The sequence below is a fragment of the Orussus abietinus genome, unplaced genomic scaffold (genome assembly GCF_000612105.2).
Source record: "Orussus abietinus isolate OABI.00-Male unplaced genomic scaffold, Oabi_2.0 scaffold414, whole genome shotgun sequence".
Taxonomy (NCBI): Eukaryota; Metazoa; Arthropoda; class Insecta; order Hymenoptera; family Orussidae; genus Orussus; species Orussus abietinus.
The window spans coordinates 1-19,198 of record NW_019395995.1 but is presented as its reverse complement, the minus strand read 5'-3'; the positions used below and the strand labels follow the sequence as shown (position 1 = coordinate 19,198).

Below are 19,198 nucleotides of genomic sequence, written 5' to 3'. Positions count from 1 at the left end.
TCCGGAGCGGAGCTTTTGGATGGTTTGGATGCCAGCCCGAGGAAACACCATGACGGCTCGCGCCTAGGAGCAGTGAGAGGCGCGGAGGACGACCAGGACGAGGTTGCGTCTCTCGGGAACGAGGAGCGAGCGCGCACCCCGGGCATCGTACACTCTCCACTGGTGGACACGGTACCGTTGGAACGCTGTTCACGACGCAGCGACCAGAAGCGCTCAGGTTTCGCGCGGGCCCACTGTCGATGCTCGACCCGTAAGAACTTAACCTAAAGTCGATGCGTTTGCAGGAGACCGCCGTCGAGTCCGTGCCTCCCCGACCCGCTGCCTCCGCTAGACGGCTCGAGAGGGACCGATGGAGCGCGCCCGAGCGTGACACGAGCCCCGGGACACCGGGCTCGAGTCTTGCCAGGTAGCCCCGAAGACGTGCCAGGCCCACCTCCGTTCTTGGCCCGGTGACACCTACCCACTCGGTCCCCGACGTCCCTGCCTTCCGGGAGGAACCATCAAGGTCGGCACTTTTTATGCAACTTGGAAACCCTGGAGGAACTCGTGTGACAGTGGATTCTTCTCGATGCACTAATTCTGTGGGTTTGCTTCGACGTAACGAGACGCTCTGGCTGGGTATGCTTTCGGTAGGATGACGTGGATGTGGATGTCGAGATGCCATGATGAGATGGAATGTGGTCTTTTTAACGCTATCGGAGACTCTTGGGTGGCTTGTTTTTTTTCATTTCTTTTCTGTAGTATTTCTGCTTTGTGGAGGAGGTCCGTTGTTCTTGGTCCGGAAACGTGTATCCAGTTCTGGGAAGAGCTGTCAGGGTTGGAATTTTTTATATAACGAATTTGGGTTGGAATAACTTTTCCCATACACTCTGGAGGAACTCGCGTGACGGTAAACACTACTTGGTGCATTGTTTCTGTGTGTGATTTGACGCAACGAGATGCTTTGGCTGGGTATGTTTTCGGTACATTGGTGTAGAATGTGGATGTCGAGATGCCATGATGCAATGGAATGTGTTCTTTTTAAACTATCAGAGACTCCTGGCTGATTGAAGTCAAATAGATTCCATAAGATTAATTAGAGGTTAATGAAAATGATCAAGCTATTGATGCAAGGTTTTAAAGCATTCATTTTTTTAACTTTTGGCAAATATTATTCTTCATTGTTGCATGTTCGACTAGTACCGTTACAGGGTAACAAAATACATGGAAAGTATGTACGCTATCAACACCGAAACTATGTTGCTAAGCATTCGCATTATACTTTTACAACATCGATGTGAATTAGGGTAGCCCAGCTGAAAACACCGTAAATATTTCATTAGAATATGTGTTCTTTTGAAATATCGTAGACTCTCGACTGATTTATTCTCAGTATTTCTTTCTCCTTTGGTATTTGTGCTGTTTCGGAAGCACCAAGTGGATGTGTTGTTCTTTTGATAGCATAGAAGGACTCTTTTGTAATAGTGGACTCTTGATTGCTTTGCTGTGATGTGTTTCTTTGTTGTGACGCAACGAGGTGCCTCGGTTAAGTATGTTTTGTTACGATGCCAGAAAGTGTTTATATAGATAATTTTCCAATTATATATTTTTGGTGAATCTCTGCCTCGTATCGTTGTGTTTGTTTTGAAAATTTGGAAAGGGTGTGCTCCGAGATTGTTCAGTTTGTCATGTTGGCGAAGTATATGTATTTATTTTAATCTACGAGAGGGGTCCTTTAGCTTTATAAATAATTTCATTATTTAGCTTTGTTATTCTTGTTGTTTCCTTGGATAATATACCCTTCTCGTTACCTTGATGCATATACTTATTTCTGACTAACAAGGATTACTTAAGTTGCTCCATTTTGTTAATATAATTTAATGGATGTTAACTCAAGGCTGTGGAAAAAATGTTATGGCGGAGTATGGCTATCATTATGTTGTCTCAATGATTGTCACCGTTTCACTTGCAAGGATTCTTTAACAATATATCCTCTTGCTGTCCCGTTTCAATTGTCATAATCATGCCCCATGAAGTGTTTCAATAGTACAATAATTGGGTATTGTACCTAATGTCATACTTCATGTGTCGTTTACATACAATAATTATAATGAAATCGAACTAAAACTAAAAAAATCCCCTGGATTCATGGTTTTTGATGCCCCAGTTGACTGCAGAATGCCACCCTGCGCCATCTGTGATTTTAACGTCAATTAAATTTTTTCTCCAAGACCACGTATTACCTTCGTTTTAGCACAGAAGCGGATAAGACACTTCTTTTTGCCTTTATTCCGTTCAAATGCGAGTTTATCGATTACCAGAGTGTTCTAAATTGTCGTAAAATTGTCCTGACCCTTTCGATTCTCATATCAGAGCCTTCGATAATTGTGTATTGATCGAAATATGAGAGCTCGACGCCATTTTGGTTCTTGTCTGGGCTGTTAAAAAATTCGTTTAAAAAATCCAAATTTTCAACGTGTCAGAGCAATTCTTAGGTGATCATGATTATTTGAATCGACTGATTTAAGGGGGGTCTCGCTTTACATTAAATAGCACATGAATTTATCAGTGGCATACACTTTGTTGTACGAGTTCGTTTTCGATACACTGTTTCTTCCATTATATTGCTGCGCTATATTCGTTTTTATGCAGTAAGAAGGATATCTTTGTTAACACTTTACCGACCGGGGAATTTGGAAGTAAATGCCGATTCCGGGTCTCGCAAAACCTAATAGGCTTCCGGTAGGTAAAGCGTTAAACATGGTTTCTATTATTCAGATGACCCCTTGAAACAATATATTGATTTCAGAGTCATAGGGATTCTCTAACAGCGTTTGCTTCCTTATTAATTTGCTTTATTCCCTATATTTGTTTTTAAGCACTAAGAAGGATCTCTTTGTTAAGTGTGTTTTTTTATTATTCAGATAACTCTTTGAAACAATGTATTGATTTCAGAGTCATAGGGATTCTCTAACAGCGTTTTCTTCTTTATTAATTTGCTTCATTCGCCATATCCGTTTTTAAGCACTAAGAAGGATCTCTTTGTTAAGTGTGTTTTTTATTATTCAAATGACCCCTTGAAACAATATATTGATTTCATAGTTATAGGGATTCTCTAACAGCGTTTTCTTCCTCATTAATCTGCTTTACTGCTCATTCTTACTTTGGAGGCACTGAAAGCATGCTTTGATAACGATTTTTTTCCTCGTTTAGACTGTTGCAAATCTAAACATTTGTTCGTTTTCATGAAACAGAACTTTATGATTATGTTGTTTATTATTATTAACTCTGAAATACATGTTCATGTTTTTTTTTTCTTTTTATGTTAAACATATATCATGCATCTGTGGAATCCGCCATATTGAAAACCAAATTAATTCGTTGTTCCTTAAAATATTTCCGTGTTTACGTGTATGCTAAAAGATGTTTATAATCTAGCAGAGACCGTATATTGTCCATCTGCGGAATTCTTCATATTGGAAACGTAATGTATTGGTTTTCTACGATTTTCTACTGTAAATTACTTTACGTGATATACATGAAATACCTCGAAAAAAATGGGGAATTACCCGTCCCTGATTGTTCATAGTGGGAAGAAAAGGAGATACGCAAGAGCTGTATGTTTTTTAAAACATTACCAGAGGACATATGTAAACCCAGGAGTCGGATTTTCTCTTCTAATGTACCCAATTGTCCTTTTTCTTTTTCCAGATATCCCCAGCAGCTTATGTACATTACTTAGAAGCAGTTGGAATCCTCTCGCTCGTCATCAGAGTGCTAGCCAAATGGTACATCACATAATGAATGCAAGATCGAAGGTGACTGATAAGAAGGAACACTTGAAATTGTGAGAAAAGTCGGAAAGACGAGGTCGCATCCAGATAAGCTGCCGAGTCGATCGACTCGACTCCGTTTAGTTCGTACCCTCGCCGCACTCCAGTTGGGAGTCGAGAAAGATACCATCTTTTGGTGGTAAACCAGTTCGCGAAAATGAGCGGACAAAGGGAAGAATCCGAGGGGAAGTGGATCTGCGAGTACTGCACCTACGAGAACTGGCCCTCGTCCCTTAAGTGCACCATGTGCCGGGGTGCGAAACCCCTTCTCGGAGAGGATATATATCGTCTGCGAGATCCGAGTCCTCAGAGGTCAGGATCCAACTCTGCGTCAGGTCCGGTGCCTCATATTAGTAGGTCCACGGACTCCTGCAACTCGAGCCCGCAGAACTATAGTCAGAATGTACCTTCTGGGGGCAAGTGGTCCTGCGAGATGTGCACCTATCTGAATTACCCCAACACCACGCGGTGTGTCCAGTGCGGCAACAGAAGGGCCAACCATCCCGTGTCGATACGCTCTTTGGCCTCCAATCTCCACGAACAGCTGGCGCCTCTTCGACTGGGCGACCCACCGCCCAACCTGGGGTCCAACTCTCAGCTTAACCCTCCGGCTATTAATCTACACCCGGAGAGGTACTTCAATGCCCAGCCCAACGCACAAACTGAGAAGTGGTCCTGTGCTACCTGTACTTACGAGAACTGGCCGAAAGCTACCAAGTGTGTCATGTGTGGCCATCAGAAGGAGAGAGACAGGAGGGATAAGTCTACGACTAACCTGAGCCTCATTTTACCCAGCCCGGAGAGGGATCACTGTCAACGGGGGTTGCCGTCTCCGCCACACACCCCCTATATTCATCAACCACAACGAGACGAAAATCTGGCCATTGCGAGAAGGTATATTTACAAAATGTCTGCCGGAATATATGCGTCGGGTGTGTTAACCTGGTATCCAGTTTGAGGTGCAAACAAAATTAACAGGCTTATTGGAATGTTTCCGTGATGTAGACGGTTGTGTCATAATTATTATTTTTTTTTTTAACAAAAACCAGAGATGTTAAAAAGAAATAAATTACGAAAATGACCAGTTTTAAACGAATCGGTATACCCAGTTCAGAAAATTCTTTCACCAACCATTGGACCTCTCAGATGTAAATAGGCTGACCTTTTCATATCACGTTAAGATGATATGAAAAGCACTGAGAAATTTAATCGAGGTCGATAAATTATAATTCATCTATAGCCTTTTTGGTGGTAACGTCTTTTTGAATACTGAAGTGGCAACATGAACTGGCGCGTCACGTCACCCACATTTATATTTATATTGGTCTTTTACAGTATACGTTGGGAATTATATGAACTAAAGCGTTCCATGTGTCATTTCGGTAAAGTAATGATGAAGAGGTCGACGTAAAACTGTCGAAATCCCGTTAATTCATTATTCTAACGACTGTTTAGGACCAACCTCGCCATCTGTGGCGTTTAACTGCAACTAAATTGTTGCTTTTAAAAACGCGCGTTAGCCTTGAGACAAGCCAGCATTCTTTTGCAATTGTTAGTGAAAGTGTTTTCCATATTTTCCCATTTGACTCTGTAACATTCCATTCCTACGGTATTCTAAATTGTTCGACCTAGGTTCTGAAATTCTTCATTTTCGATTCTAAACCTCCAAGAAACGTAAAACAGGAAACGTGCGCGGACCACGCCATGTTGGTTCTAGTCCATGATAAATAAATAAATTTTTGATGAACAGTGACATTTTCCGAGTTTCAGGACCTACTTTAGGGCCTCCACATTCCCGTGGTAAAATTTCAAACTAATCGGTACATCCAATTACGTGAATACTTTCACCAACGATTTGACTTCTCAGATATATGTATAGGCTGACTCTTTCACATCACCTTAATATAAATATCAGAAAGATGTGCGTTACTCAGGGTGCAACAGTTAAATAATTTTCGTCTTTTTCGTGCAGGAGCTCCCACAGATTTGACAGCAGAAATGACAGCCTCTCTGCCCCGCAGTCCCCCAACAATTGCGACTACGAGCGCAGATTAAAGCAGCTACGACGTCACACGGATTGGTGCTGGTTGAATGCTTGCCTAGGTATCGTTGAAGGTGACAATGCACCAGTCGAAGCTTATCTAGCGAGTGGCGGTGATCCAGCTCGTCAGCTGACGCATTCCGAAGTTTTGCTCCTAAGCCGGAGCAGTGCTTTCGATGTAGGACACACTCTAGTTCATTTGGCTATAAGGTTAGTACTTCTATATTATATACTATAAGGTTAGTATAAACGAACTGGGTGTCGCAAATCGTTTCATACTTCAAAACGTGAATATGGAGACCCTAAGGTAGGTCCAGAAACTAGCAAAATTTCATTTTTTACAAACTATTTTTAAAATATCTATAAACAAATTTGAAAGGAATTGAAATTTCATGAGTTTCAGGACCTTCCTTATGGTCTTCCTATTCACGTTGTAAAGTTTCAAACTATTCGGTAAGCCGAGTTGGGAGAAAAGTTTTATAAACAAAACCTCTTCGACGCCACTTTCATATCACCTTAATGCAGCTAGGAACTAATAATCCCTTTAAGACTGTAATATATTGGTTATTTGCAGATTTCAACGTGAAGACATTTTAGCTACATTATTATCACAAATTGAAGGTTCTGGATCTGGGGTGAAACGAGTACCTAGCTACGTAGCTCCTGATTTAGCTGCACAGATACGCCGACATGTCACCAATAGTATTCGCTTACGCAAGGGTTCCTTCCCTTGTTACTTCGTCACAGATATGGCTACGTTTGCACTGCCTGCTGAGGTAATCGTTACACTTAATCAATTACATAATAAATTACTAACTGAGCCGTTTATTTTGAAAGTGGCCTAAGTCCATTTGTCAATTATTTTTTAAAGCGTACAACTTGAAGTTAGCTGTCATAAACAACACTTTGAGGTTAAGTATATTGAGAGTTTACGATCATTTTGGACACATATTTTCGCAGTTATTTCAATAATGAAAAACATTACTTTGAAAGTGGTCTAAGTCCAATCCATTGTTGATAATGTCCGAAAGTGCGGATTTTCGAAAGTCTGTAGCCAGGGACAAAGGTAATTTGAATTAATTAGTATTTAATAAGTTAACCTCACTTTTTGGACAGTTGATTCAGTTGAATAATCAGTACGTTTAATTAATGCAGTGAAGAATAAAAGTTACGCAATATGCAAAAGTGAATTTGAGCTTAAAATATTAAATTAAAAAAATTATTACACCTATTGGTTAAAAATATGCTGGATGCGTTTTTTGAGTAGTGAACCGTATGAAATTTTCTATAAGATATCAATGGATGAGAATACAGAGCTTAAAATCCTGGATTTATTACCACGTCGGGGTAGACCAAGGAAATTCGAAAATATTGTATTGACAACACTTTATAAAAATATGAGACAAAGTGCAACAGCGAAATGCAAGAACACAATGGACTTACTACGATGTATACCACCAGAGCACCATGACGTCTTCAAATTCCTATCGCATACCCAAATTGTAGATGAGCAGGAAATTGTTATATAATTTATATAGCCACAAGATTTCCTAAATTGCATAAATTGTGTTTCTGAAGTGTTGTAAAGAAATATAAAATAAATTGAGCATTGTTTTATCAATTTGAAGCATTTTAAATTATGTCGAATGGACTTGGGCTCTTTCAATTTTCGTAACAAATCTAGTTGTTAATTTTGAAAGTGGCTTAACTCCATTTATGGGAAGGAAACATATTATTCACTTAATAATTGCTATCATTTTCATAGGAATTGTAAATTTAACTCTCTTAGATACACTTATGCAGGGTGACACACTGGTATCCTATACGTATATTTTTAATTTTATTGAAACGCAAACTCTTAAATATCTCAATTTAAATGTAAATGGACTTAGGTCACTTTTAAAATAAACGGCTCAAATATTTAATGAAGTACATAGTAAGTATTCGCTTACGCAAGGGTTCGTTCCCTTGTTACTTCGTCACAGATATGGCTACGTTGTACTACCTGTTGAGGTAATTGTTACCCTTAATCAATGACGTAATAAGTCATGAAATATGTAATGCAAAATACAGTAAGTAATATATTTCTGCAAGTTGGATCGTTGCATCTCATAGTGGTTGTGATTTTTCTACAGGTCGAAGACTTGCCAAGCATCGTACAGGAACAGATGTTGGAGGAACTTCTTGATAGAGAGGCACAACAGCAGCTTGAAGGAGGTGGCGGAGAACCACCAGCACTTAATTGGTCCTTGGAGATAACCGAACGGTTAGGCAGCCGATTGCATGCACTCTGGAACAGATCAGCTGGCGATTGCCTGCTGGACTCTGCGATGCAAGCCACCTGGGGAGTCTTCGACAGGGATAATGCCTTAAGGCGAGCCCTCGCGGATTCCTTGCAACAAGCCGGCCAATTGTAAGTCAGGGTGTTAGTTATTTTTGCGCTAAAAATGTTGATGTGAATGCGAAAATCGTGACTATAGTGTGATAATTATTAGAGCGAAGTGATACCCCTCGAGAAATGTACAATGGCGGACATGAATGCCTCCCCTGCAGATACGGCATCGCCTGTGCAGGATGGGAGGGCATTGATGTCTCCCAGTGTACATTGGCGGGCATGAATGCCTCCCCTGCAGATACGGCATCGCCTGTGCAGGATGGGAGGGCATTGATGTCTCCCAGTGTACTTATAGGTTAAAATGGAATTCCTGTAACTGCCTACGTTACCGACTTTTATATTTATATTGACATCCGTATCGTATTAGGTGTACAATTTTGCTTCCTCCGCTTACCGCTAAGGCCATCTATCGGAAAACGGCGGAAGCAAAGTTGTACATCTAATACCTTGATAATTTTACGCAATGGCATATTCCATGTGTCATGTTCATACAATGATTATAAAGAAATGGATGTAAAACTCCTGAAATCTGAATTCCTGGTTTTTGATGCCCTAATTGACTGCGTTTTTGAAAGGTACACGTAGAGATATCGTGTTATTTGCAAGAAGAGACCCAATGCATGATAATGGCGAACACACACCCACACACACAGAATAAATAAGATCCGATCGATTAAACTTTACTTTTTTCTAGTTTTTATCCCCGTTGGCGAGAGTACAAGACATCTCAAGTATGCAAGAAGAGACCCAATGCGCGATAATGGCGAACACACACCCACACACACAGAATAAATAAGATCTGATCGATTAAACTTTACTTTTTTCTAGTTTTTATCCCCCTTGGCGAGAGTACGAGACCTCTCAAGCATGCAAGAAGGGACCCAATACACGATAATGGCGAACACACACCCACACACACAATAATTAGGATCTGATCGATTAAACAAATTTTTTTTTCTAGTTTTTATCCCCGTTGGCGAGAGTACAAGACATCTCAAGTATGCAAGAAGAGACCCAATGCACGATAATGACGAACACACACCCACACACACAATAAATAAGATCTGATCGATTAAACTTAATTTTTTTCTAGTTTTTATCCCCGTTGGCGGGAGTACGAGACCTCTCAGGCATCGAGAATGCTTGACTTTACCCTCGAAGAGACTCAATGGCAAGATGACTGGGAAAGTTTACTTGCTACCGCTGCTCAACCGGGCAGTGCTTTGGAGCAGCTTCATGTCTTTGCCCTCGCCCACATCCTGAGGAGGCCGATAATCGTATACGGGGTTAAATACGTGAAAAGCTTCCGGGGAGAGGATATAGGTGAGAGATATGTATTTCTACAAAAGCATACGATGTGCAACAATAATGTAAATCTTTCCCTCGTAGGAAAGACATGGGATTATGAATACGTCTCATGGCGTCTTTAGCCTGCACAATATTTTATTTTCCTTTTGATTCGCTTGTAATTGTAGAAGATGAAAATTCCTTTCACGAATTTCAGGTATCGAGGATCAATAAGGGTCAGAATATTATTGCAGAGGAATGAAAAACAATTTAACTACGACAGGGAAAAATTATAGTTCATTCCAACCGCGGTTAGGTAGTAATACATAATTATTGTAAATTGTTTCAAACATTACGTACAAAACTAAAACGCTAAATCGTTCTATACACGAAGAAGATGCATTAATAATTACTTCTGTTTATATTACGTTGAGATGTTAGCATAAATGTTGTGATTTCCTGTTTGTTGGTATTTTCAATTTTCAAATTTGCCGCCATATTCGCGGGCTACCCTTCTTGCACCAGCTCGGGACCGAGGGTAGAAAGTGTAGAGATCGTTCTATACACGAAGAAGATGCATTAATAATTACTTCTGTTTATAATTACGTTGAGACGTTAGCATAAATTTTGTATTTTCCTGTTTGTTGGTCTTTTCAAGTTTGAGATTTGCCGCCAAATTCACGGGCTACCCTTCTTGCCCTCGCTCGGGATCGAGGGTAGAAAGTGTAGAGAAAGTGTACACTCGGGGTAGATGCCCTCGCAAAACGACGCCCAGCGGATTCGAAATTCGACCTCTGGCGGCGGAAAGTGTAAACAGAGTGACAAGGAATGCGTTACAATACAATGTGACACAATTTTTTCACTGATTCTCAGCCCTAACAAGGAAGGTATCCCAGGTCGATCTCTCCGATTTCATTTCTGTTATATGTTATAGTAGAGTAAGAACTAAGCGACACGTATTTTTCTTTATCTGCCATTAAACACTTTAAGGGGGTGAAACCACCATCCAAAGTAAGGCCTGTGAGGGGTGGCTCACCCCTTAATTTTTTTTTTAATTGAGAAAATTGTACTTTTCATTTCTCGTTAAGAGAAAGCTTTTCCAGGTGGATTGGTTAAAAAATATTAGTTTCTTGTGGGTGAAACTGCCAAATCGCCCCTTGACATGCCTTACTTTGGATGGTGGTTTCACCCCCTTAAAGTGTTTAATAGCAGATAAAAAAAAATACGTGTCGCTTAGTTTTTAATCTACTATAACATATTATAAAAGAAATGAAATCGGAGAGATCGACCTGGGGTACCTTCCTTGTAAGACGTATTCAGGCCAAAGATGTTTCAGATCTTTTGCTCGGTCCCGATTGTCTAATGAAACGAAATCTTTTCACAGGGTATGCCAGGTTCGAGGGAGTATATCTGCCATTATTGTGGGAGCCTTCTTTTTGTATTCGCTCGCCAATCGCCCTCGGGTACACCAGGGGTCATTTCACCGCCCTGGTGCCGATCGAGCCCTATGCGTCCTCGAGGATACCACCATTGTCGTCCCATGGCGGGGTCGGAGTCGGTGGTGGCAACAGTCCGATGCAGCAGATGCAGATGCAGATGCAAACCACCTTTATGCCGCTGATGGATCGCGAGTGCAAGTTGCTGCCGATTCATTTCCTAAGCTCCGACGAGATCGGCCGCGAGGAGGCCATCTTGAAGCAGTGGCTCGACGTTTGCACGACCGAAGGTGGAATTCTCGTGGCGCAACAGAAACTCCTCAAGAGGCCCCTTCTCGTCGCTCAGATGCTCGAGGAATGGCTTAACCATTATCGAAGACTTGCGTAAGTATCCTGGATTGACCCAGGAACGGATAATTCCAAGCGGGACTAATTGCACGGAGAATGGAAAACTTATCTATATATAAAAAAACTTATCTTATACACCACAAAAAGTTATCCTTGGGGATGGTAAGATGAGTAGATGGTGAGATGAAGATGAATAATTTTAAACGGTGTTCAAGATGATATGAAAGGCGCTGAGGAAATTGAATAGAGGTCGATTAATTATAATATACACCACCAGGATAACTTATAAAAAGTTATCCTTGTGGATGGTAAGATGAGTAGATGGTGAGATGAGGATGAATAATTTTAAACGATTTTCAAGATGATATGAAAGGCGCTGAGGAAATTGAATAGAGGTCGATTACTTATAATTCATCTATACCCTTTTTGGTGGTAACATCATTTTCAATACTCACTTCATTTTCTATTCTAAGCCTGCAAGGAGCGTAAAACATCAAAAACGTGTCCGAACTACTTCATGTTGGTCTTAGTCCATGATAAGTAAATAAATTTTTGATGAAAAATGAAATTTCATGAGTTTCGGGGCATACCTTAGGGCCTCCATATTCATGTGGTAAAATTTGAAACGAATCGGTATACACAATTCGGAAAATTCTTTCACTAACCATTGGACCTCTTAGATATAAATAGGCTGACCTTTTCATATCACGTTAAAATGATATGAAAGGCGCTGAGAAAATTGAATCGAGGTCGATCGATTATAATTCATCTATACACTTTTTGGTGGTAACGTCATTTTGAATACTCACTTCATGCATACTTCATTTTCGATTCTAAGCCTCCAAGAAGCGTAAAACATTTAAAGCATGTCTAAACTACGTTATGTTGGTTCTAGTCCATGGTGAATAAATCAATTTTGTATTAAAAATTAAAGTTTATGAGATTCGGGACCCACATTAGGGCCGCCATATCCGCGTGGTAAAACTTGAAACTAATCGGTACACCCAATTCGGAGGATACTTTCCCCAACGATTTGATTTCTCAAATATCTATATAAGCTGACTCTTTCATATCACCTTCGGTTCGTATAATTATCAACGTAGACTGTAAAAGACTTCAACATAAATATAAATGTCGGTAACGAGACGCGCCATCTTATGTTACCACCTGAGTATTCAAAATGGCGTTACCACCAAAAAGAGCATGGATGAATTTGAATTTATCGATTAAATTTCTCAGCGCCTTTCATATCACGTTATAGGTGAAACGCGGATTGCCGTTTTTAAAATTAGATACTCAATTGCATAATTCAATCGTTCCTCTGTATCCTATAGAAAGAGAAATAGCATTTTACAATAGTCTGTTTCATATTTCAGTCAGACAAACAATGCACCATTTCCGAGGGCTGCTGCCCTGCAAGACTACAGCAGCGACGGTGATACCGAGGACGAGTAAAGGAAGAACTAACTCGGTGAAAAATGTCAAAACGGGACCTGCGAGAGTTGCTGATGAATCTTCAATGTCGGCGGGTTTAGAAATACGGCTTACAATAACGCAAGATCTTTGCGAGATCTACAGCTAGCGCAAGAAAAAAAATTATATGAAAGGAAACTAATGCGAATTTAGTGTAACGATCGAGTTATCGTGGCCCACAGCCAACAACGATGTACCGTGCAAATGCGGAGTTTCGGGCTTGGACATTAATACCCACTATTGCCGTACCGAACACCTGAATCCCTATTGATTCGCGTTATCTCGGCTACATCACGATATCACGGCTTAGCGTTTTAACTTAATTTTAACGTGACCTCGATGATACATATTCGCTAAGGAATTCGTAGTCTCGTTCGATTTAGATGGATTTAACGTAACGAACGGAACTTAAAGTTGCGAAGGCGGGGCATATTTTCTATGCCGAAGGAGTTAGCGAAATTTTCCTTATGCGATTTGTCTTTTTTTTTCTCCCTTTATCGACATAGAAACGAGAGCGTACTACCTATGGTTCTAGTCTGGTGGCGAAAAGAATCTACTTCCTTTTTTGATCACCTAGAATGGCGGCTTTCCTTTTTCTTTCCCCTTCTATTGCGAGTGAGGCGCCCTCTTACTTTTCTCAAGCGAATTAACGGGAGGTCACGATATTGCGACTCGTGGAAAGACCACGTTAAAAATGTTAGATCCGCTTTTTCTAACTAAGAACGATTCGTTGCCCCGGCATCATTGGAAGGGAATACGTAGTATTATTAATCTGGAAAAAAGAAGAGTTTATTTTTACTACGGGGTACCGACTAGTCGAGCTCAAAGTATACTTGGCGGGGAACTTTATCTAGGGTCCCGTATTCTTATCAATATCTGCATTGGAGAGGTCCCATGAAAAACTGTTTAATTTAATTCTTACATTAATTCAGTTCACTGGACTAACTTTTATCGGGACAGAGTAGCACTAACAATTCCAGCAGACGTTTTTTTCTTTCGCGTTCGATTTATCCTGCCAAATGTGACACTCGTGAACGTTCAAATATACGAGCAATTCCTTCATTTATTGTATTCATAATCTTCACGTGATCGGATATGAAAGGTGTATATAATATATAGAGGTTTACCATGAATTATATTTGTGAGGTTTATGAACACATGCAAGTCGCTGAAATAAAGCTCTTTATTTTAATTTAATTTGCCAAACGAATCTAGCGGATTTCTCTTTATATACCTGGACTTCATGGCGTACGAGAGCATATATGTATATATATATAAAAGCATTTCTTCGAGCTCGGAGTAAAAATAATCTTTCTTTTTTTTCAATTATTAATACCATTTGNTATTTTTTTTAAAGAAAATTTCACGAGCATCGCGTTCTTTATTTAGTGAAGTTCAAATCGCAGTCTGCATTACGTTCAACTTTGCGAACCATTTGTTTCAACAATAATTAAGCTTCCTCAATTAAGGTGATATGAAAGGGTAATTCTATATATATCGAAACGTGTAAATATTTATAAAATTATTCTCCAAACTGAGTGCACCGAATCATTTGAAACTTCAGCACGTGATTATGAAAGGGCTAAGGAAGAACGCGATGCTCGTGAAATTTCATTATTCGAACAAAAATATCTTTTTTGGTTCATGTCCCAGATAAGTACGAATTTTTCTTCGAAGAATGAAATTTCACGAGCATTGCGTTCTTCCTTAGGACCTCCACAATCGTGTGATGAAGTTTGAAATGATTCGGTGCACCCAATTTGGAGAAAAGTTTTATAAATATTCACACGTTTTTATATATATATATAATAACCCTTTCATATCATCTTAAGGTGATGTTAAAGTGGCGTCGAAAAGGTTTTGTTTATAAAACTTTTCTCCTAATTGGGTGCACCGAATCATTTGAAACTTCGGCACGTGATTATGAAAGCCCTAAGGAAGAACGCGATGCTCGTGAAATTTCGTTTTTTAAGGAAAAAAAAAGAAAATATATCTTTCTTTGGTTCTTGTCCGAGATAAATACGATATATATATTTTTTTTAAAGAAAATTTCACGAGCATCGCGTTCTTTATTTAGTGAAGTTCAAATCGCAGTCTGCATTACGTTCAACTTTGCGAACCATTTGTTTCAANGCCTCTCCTGCAGATACGGCATCGCCTGTGCAGGGTGGGAGGGCATTGATGTCTCCCAGTGTACGTATATATCCCACTTTCATATCGCCTTAAGCCGAAAAGTAATAATCGCAAAAATTTAAACTTTTTCGTTTGATGGATAGAATAATTCACGGAGACAAACTCGTTCCACGAGTCTCAATGATATTCTTGCATCGTCGATGCGAGTGTCTTGAATTAGAAGATGCGTATACATCAAAAAAAGAAATTAGTAAAATAAATTCAACGATAGATTCTCGTTACACGGGGATTGAAATGAAATGCCAAAAGGCAGAAAGCCAGATAACTCGTTAGTGGCCGAAGGATTTAGAATCGCGAGGGAGTTACGTTACCTCGCATAGGTTGAAAAAGTTTAAACAAAAATTACGTACACAACGACATGGTCCTTCTGCGCAATAGATTAACGAGAGGATACAATTAAACGTTCCTTTATTAACTATTACTCGGCTTTGTAAGATCCGTTCGTTTAGAAATGTGGAATTTAATTCTCTAACATTCAGAGACACCTAGCGTGTACTTCGCGACTTAACGGTACTCATTTTAGAGTGGTTTACGTGGGTATACGATTAAAATTCAGGATTTCCGGGATATTTTCGAGCAGTTTGTATGTATAGACGGAAATTTATTTCTGTCTCATTGAAAATCACCGGTGGCGAGCTCCTCGGCAAAGAATTCAGAAGTTGCATGGAAGCCCAGATCCTATGTTAGCGTTTAATGCTCTGAAAGTTGGTTAACAAACCAGGATTGGGGATAAAAGAGAGGTAGCATGTGTTAATCAACGTATCTCACATACAGGGAAAGAGAAACGCGTATAGAAAGGCAGTACAGTGTGTAATATAAAGAAATGATGCAATCCGCTATGTATAGCCGTAAGATTAAGAGAGATGGGGCGGTGATTACAGCGCCGCCATCCGTCGGCTAGCGTACTATTTGTCGAGCATCGAACGTCCGTGTCTTTCTGGGCTTCTATGGAGACTTCTGAATTCTTAGAACGTTCGACGCTGCGTCGGAGAGAATGTTAATTACTTATAGCAAACGCGCTCGGCCAAACCGAATATTAACCCTAATCAAAAAAGTACAAACAAACTCAAGAGGGATCCGTTTGTTTAGGATGTTACTGTCCGCTTAATCTCAGTCTCCGTATTTCTACTAATTCTAACGTAGCGTCTAGTCCTCTTAGCACTGTCGTTTTTTGCATTCGTACGATGTGATCTAACTTTGTAACGTTTTAAAGGTAACGTTTAAGGGACAAGTCAATTCTGAAAGCAGTCCAAACGAGGGGCGCCGTTAGCGGGGCTTTGGCCAACGAAACCTCGTGGCTAAGAAAGTCGTAAGGGGACGGATGACAGACATCAGGGGAAAGAATTCAGAAGTTCCATGGAAGCCCAGATCCTATGTTAGCGTTTCGTGCTTTAAAAGTTGGCTAACAAACCTGGATTGGGGATATAAAAGGCGAGAACTGTGTGTAAGATATAGAAAGAATGCAATCCGCTATGTATAGCTGGAAGATTAAGAGAAACGGGGAGATGATTACAGCGCCGCCATCCATTGGCTAAGGAACTATTTGTCCAGCATCGAACATTTGTATCATTCTGGGCTTCTACGGAGACTTCTGAATTCTTTGACCGGGGTCAAAGGATTCAGAAGATAACCCAGATCCAATGTTAGCGTTTCATGCTTTAAAAGTTGGCTACGAAACCAGAATTGGGATAATAGAGAAGTAGCATGTGTTAGCCAACGATATCTCACATACGGGAGGAAGAGAGACGTGTATAGAAAGGCGAGTACTGTCTGTAAGATAAAGAAAGAATGCAATCGGCTACGTATTCCCGGAAGATTAAGAAAGATGGGGAGATGATTACAGCGCCGCCATGCACCGGCTAACGTACTATATGTCGAGCATCGAACGTCCGTATCTTTTGGGCTTCTACGGAGACTTCTGAATTTTTTGACCAGCGTCAAAGGATTCAGAAGATAGCCCAGATCCTATGTTAGCGTTTCGTGCTCTAAAAGTTGGCTAATAAACCAGGATCGGGATAAAAAAGACGGAACATGTGTTAGCCAACGATATCTCACATAAGGGAGGAAGAGAGAGGCGTATAGAAATTCTGTACTGTGGGTAAGATAAAGAAAGAATGCAATTCGTTATGTATTGCCGTGAGATTAACCAGTTAACTGCGTTCGACGTGTATACACGTCGGTAACCCGTAACGTTACAGCAAATTCCGCAGTTAATAGGTTAAAAGAGATGGGGAGATGATTACAGCGCCGCCATCCGTTGGCTAACGAACTATTTGTCGAGCATCGAACATTTGTATCATTCTGGGCTTCTACGGAGATTTCTGAATTCTTTGACCAGGGTCAAAGGATTCAGAAATGAATTCCGTAACTCGTAACGTTACAGTAAATTCCGCAGATAATAGGTTAAAAGAGATGGGGAAATTATTACAGCGCCGCCATCCGTCGGCTAACGTACTATATGTCGAGCATCGAACGTCCGTATCTTTTGGGCTTCTACGGAGATTTCTGAATTCTTTGACCAGGGTCAAAGGAATCACACATCTCACATACGGGAGGGAGAGAGACGCATATAGAAAGTCTGTAATGTGTGTAAGATAAAGAAAGAATGCAATTCGTTATGTATTTCCGTGAGATTAACCAGTTAACTGTGTTCGACGTGCATACACGTCGGTAACCCGTAACGTTACAGTAAATTTCGCAGTTAATAGGTTAAGAGAGATGGGGAGATGATTACAGCGCCGCCATGCGTCGGCTAACGTACTATATGTCAAGCACCGAACGTCCGTATCCTTCTAGGCTTCTATGGAGACTTCTGAATTCTTTGACCGGAGTGATAAGACAGGGAGCTCATCTCCGAAGGTTTTGTCCGATTAAGTGTTTCTCGCACGTTGCCACGTTTTCCTCGGCAGGTGATAAAAGAAGTTTTAAATGAATGTGAGGGAGGGAGAGAGAGAGAGAGAGAGAGAGAGAGAGAGAGAGAGAGAGAGAGAGAGAGAGAGANTTATAAGAGCCCTAAGAGATATCGAGATATGATAATAAAAGGAAGGATCACTCAATAGCAATCGATCACCGTTGCCTAATCGTTCCGTTTTGTCTCGGCATTTCTCTCATTTTCTTTTCTTTTTTTTTTTGGGTTTGTTAGTTCGAAATGAATGTGCTTCCGTCAAAATTAATGACTTGTGTTTTATTTCTTCCATGTATTTGCGTTTGTTAAGGTATCGTTACGATTACACCCTTATTTGGTTAATTAACGACAGTGAATGTATGTACATACGACGTACCCTGAATTGCATAGTTAGGGTTTAACTCGTTACAGGAATTATTTCCTCTATGACTAGTTTAGATTATCTTTACTAGGAACATTATACAATTTATTGATAGAGTATTTTTGTTTGACCATTGCGTGCTTTCGGAGGATTTGAAAGTGATTTTTTACCATATGAGTTTGTTACTGTTTACAACTGCGTCAGCTTATTAATACCATTAAATAATTTTTCTGCTTATATTCTGGCATTCATTCGAAAAGGCTTGACTACCTGTATGTAGTTTTCATATCTAATCGGTTTTGTCGTTTGTTTCCCACGTTCAAATGCAATTTAATTAGAGTAATTTAATTAATATTACTTTTTATTTGATTTACGGATTTGTGAAGTAATACTTTTTTGCAGCTGCGCAAAGAATTGGGAACGGTACATTCCGCCACAGTTCTGATTGATGTTTCATCTTTGACGTGTTGATACGATGACTCTAAATGACATTCAACATGTTTAGTGGAAACCATAGAGCTTATAGACACGGAGAGGCCATTTGCTATAGTATCTGTATAGAGTTAGGTGTTAGAGGAGGTTAAATAGAGAAAGGGACCTTCTCGCTCTGCATGCACATTAGTAGGCTTTTGATACACGAAATTTAAACACTAGAGTGAATTGCAAGTTTTGTAAAGAAATTTGTTCTTTCTTCCTTTTCAATTGGAAATTTATTCATTTCGAAACAGTATCAACTCCATGTATTCTTTCCCATCTTTTTTCCTTTCTTTTCGCAGTCGTAACTAACATTTATATAAAACATTCTTACACTATGTTATATTACATTAACTCTTTATTACTTACAAATGAAAAGATACACTATGATTTTTATTCTGAATGGTATTGCCGATGATACATTTTATAACCATTTTGAGGTTATGTATCTGTACGTTACCTTTCGCCACAAC

The 19,198-nt window shown here is 40.0% G+C and overlaps 1 protein-coding gene across 3 annotated transcripts; it reads left to right on the top strand.

Annotated features, from left to right (window-relative positions):
• Positions 1 to 29: 29 nt before the first annotated feature.
• On the top strand, positions 30 to 14,002 carry LOC105701493 (ubiquitin thioesterase trabid). 3 transcript variants are annotated; one of them, XM_012428269.1, is made up of 9 exons: positions 30 to 171; positions 285 to 505; positions 3,691 to 4,706; positions 5,785 to 6,063; positions 6,428 to 6,629; positions 7,989 to 8,266; positions 9,342 to 9,571; positions 10,920 to 11,355; positions 12,696 to 14,002. In XM_012428269.1, exons 3-9 carry the CDS (start codon positions 3,970 to 3,972, stop codon positions 12,772 to 12,774), a joined length of 2,241 nt encoding a protein of 746 aa, XP_012283692.1. In that variant the 5' UTR covers positions 30 to 171; positions 285 to 505; positions 3,691 to 3,969; the 3' UTR covers positions 12,775 to 14,002. The 3 variants fall into 3 exon arrangements, with proteins under 3 accessions (XP_012283692.1, XP_012283691.1, XP_012283693.1); XM_012428268.1 differs by having other exon boundaries at positions 81 to 217; XM_012428270.1 differs by lacking the exon at positions 30 to 171 and having other exon boundaries at positions 490 to 618.
• Positions 14,003 to 19,198: the final 5,196 nt, after the last annotated feature.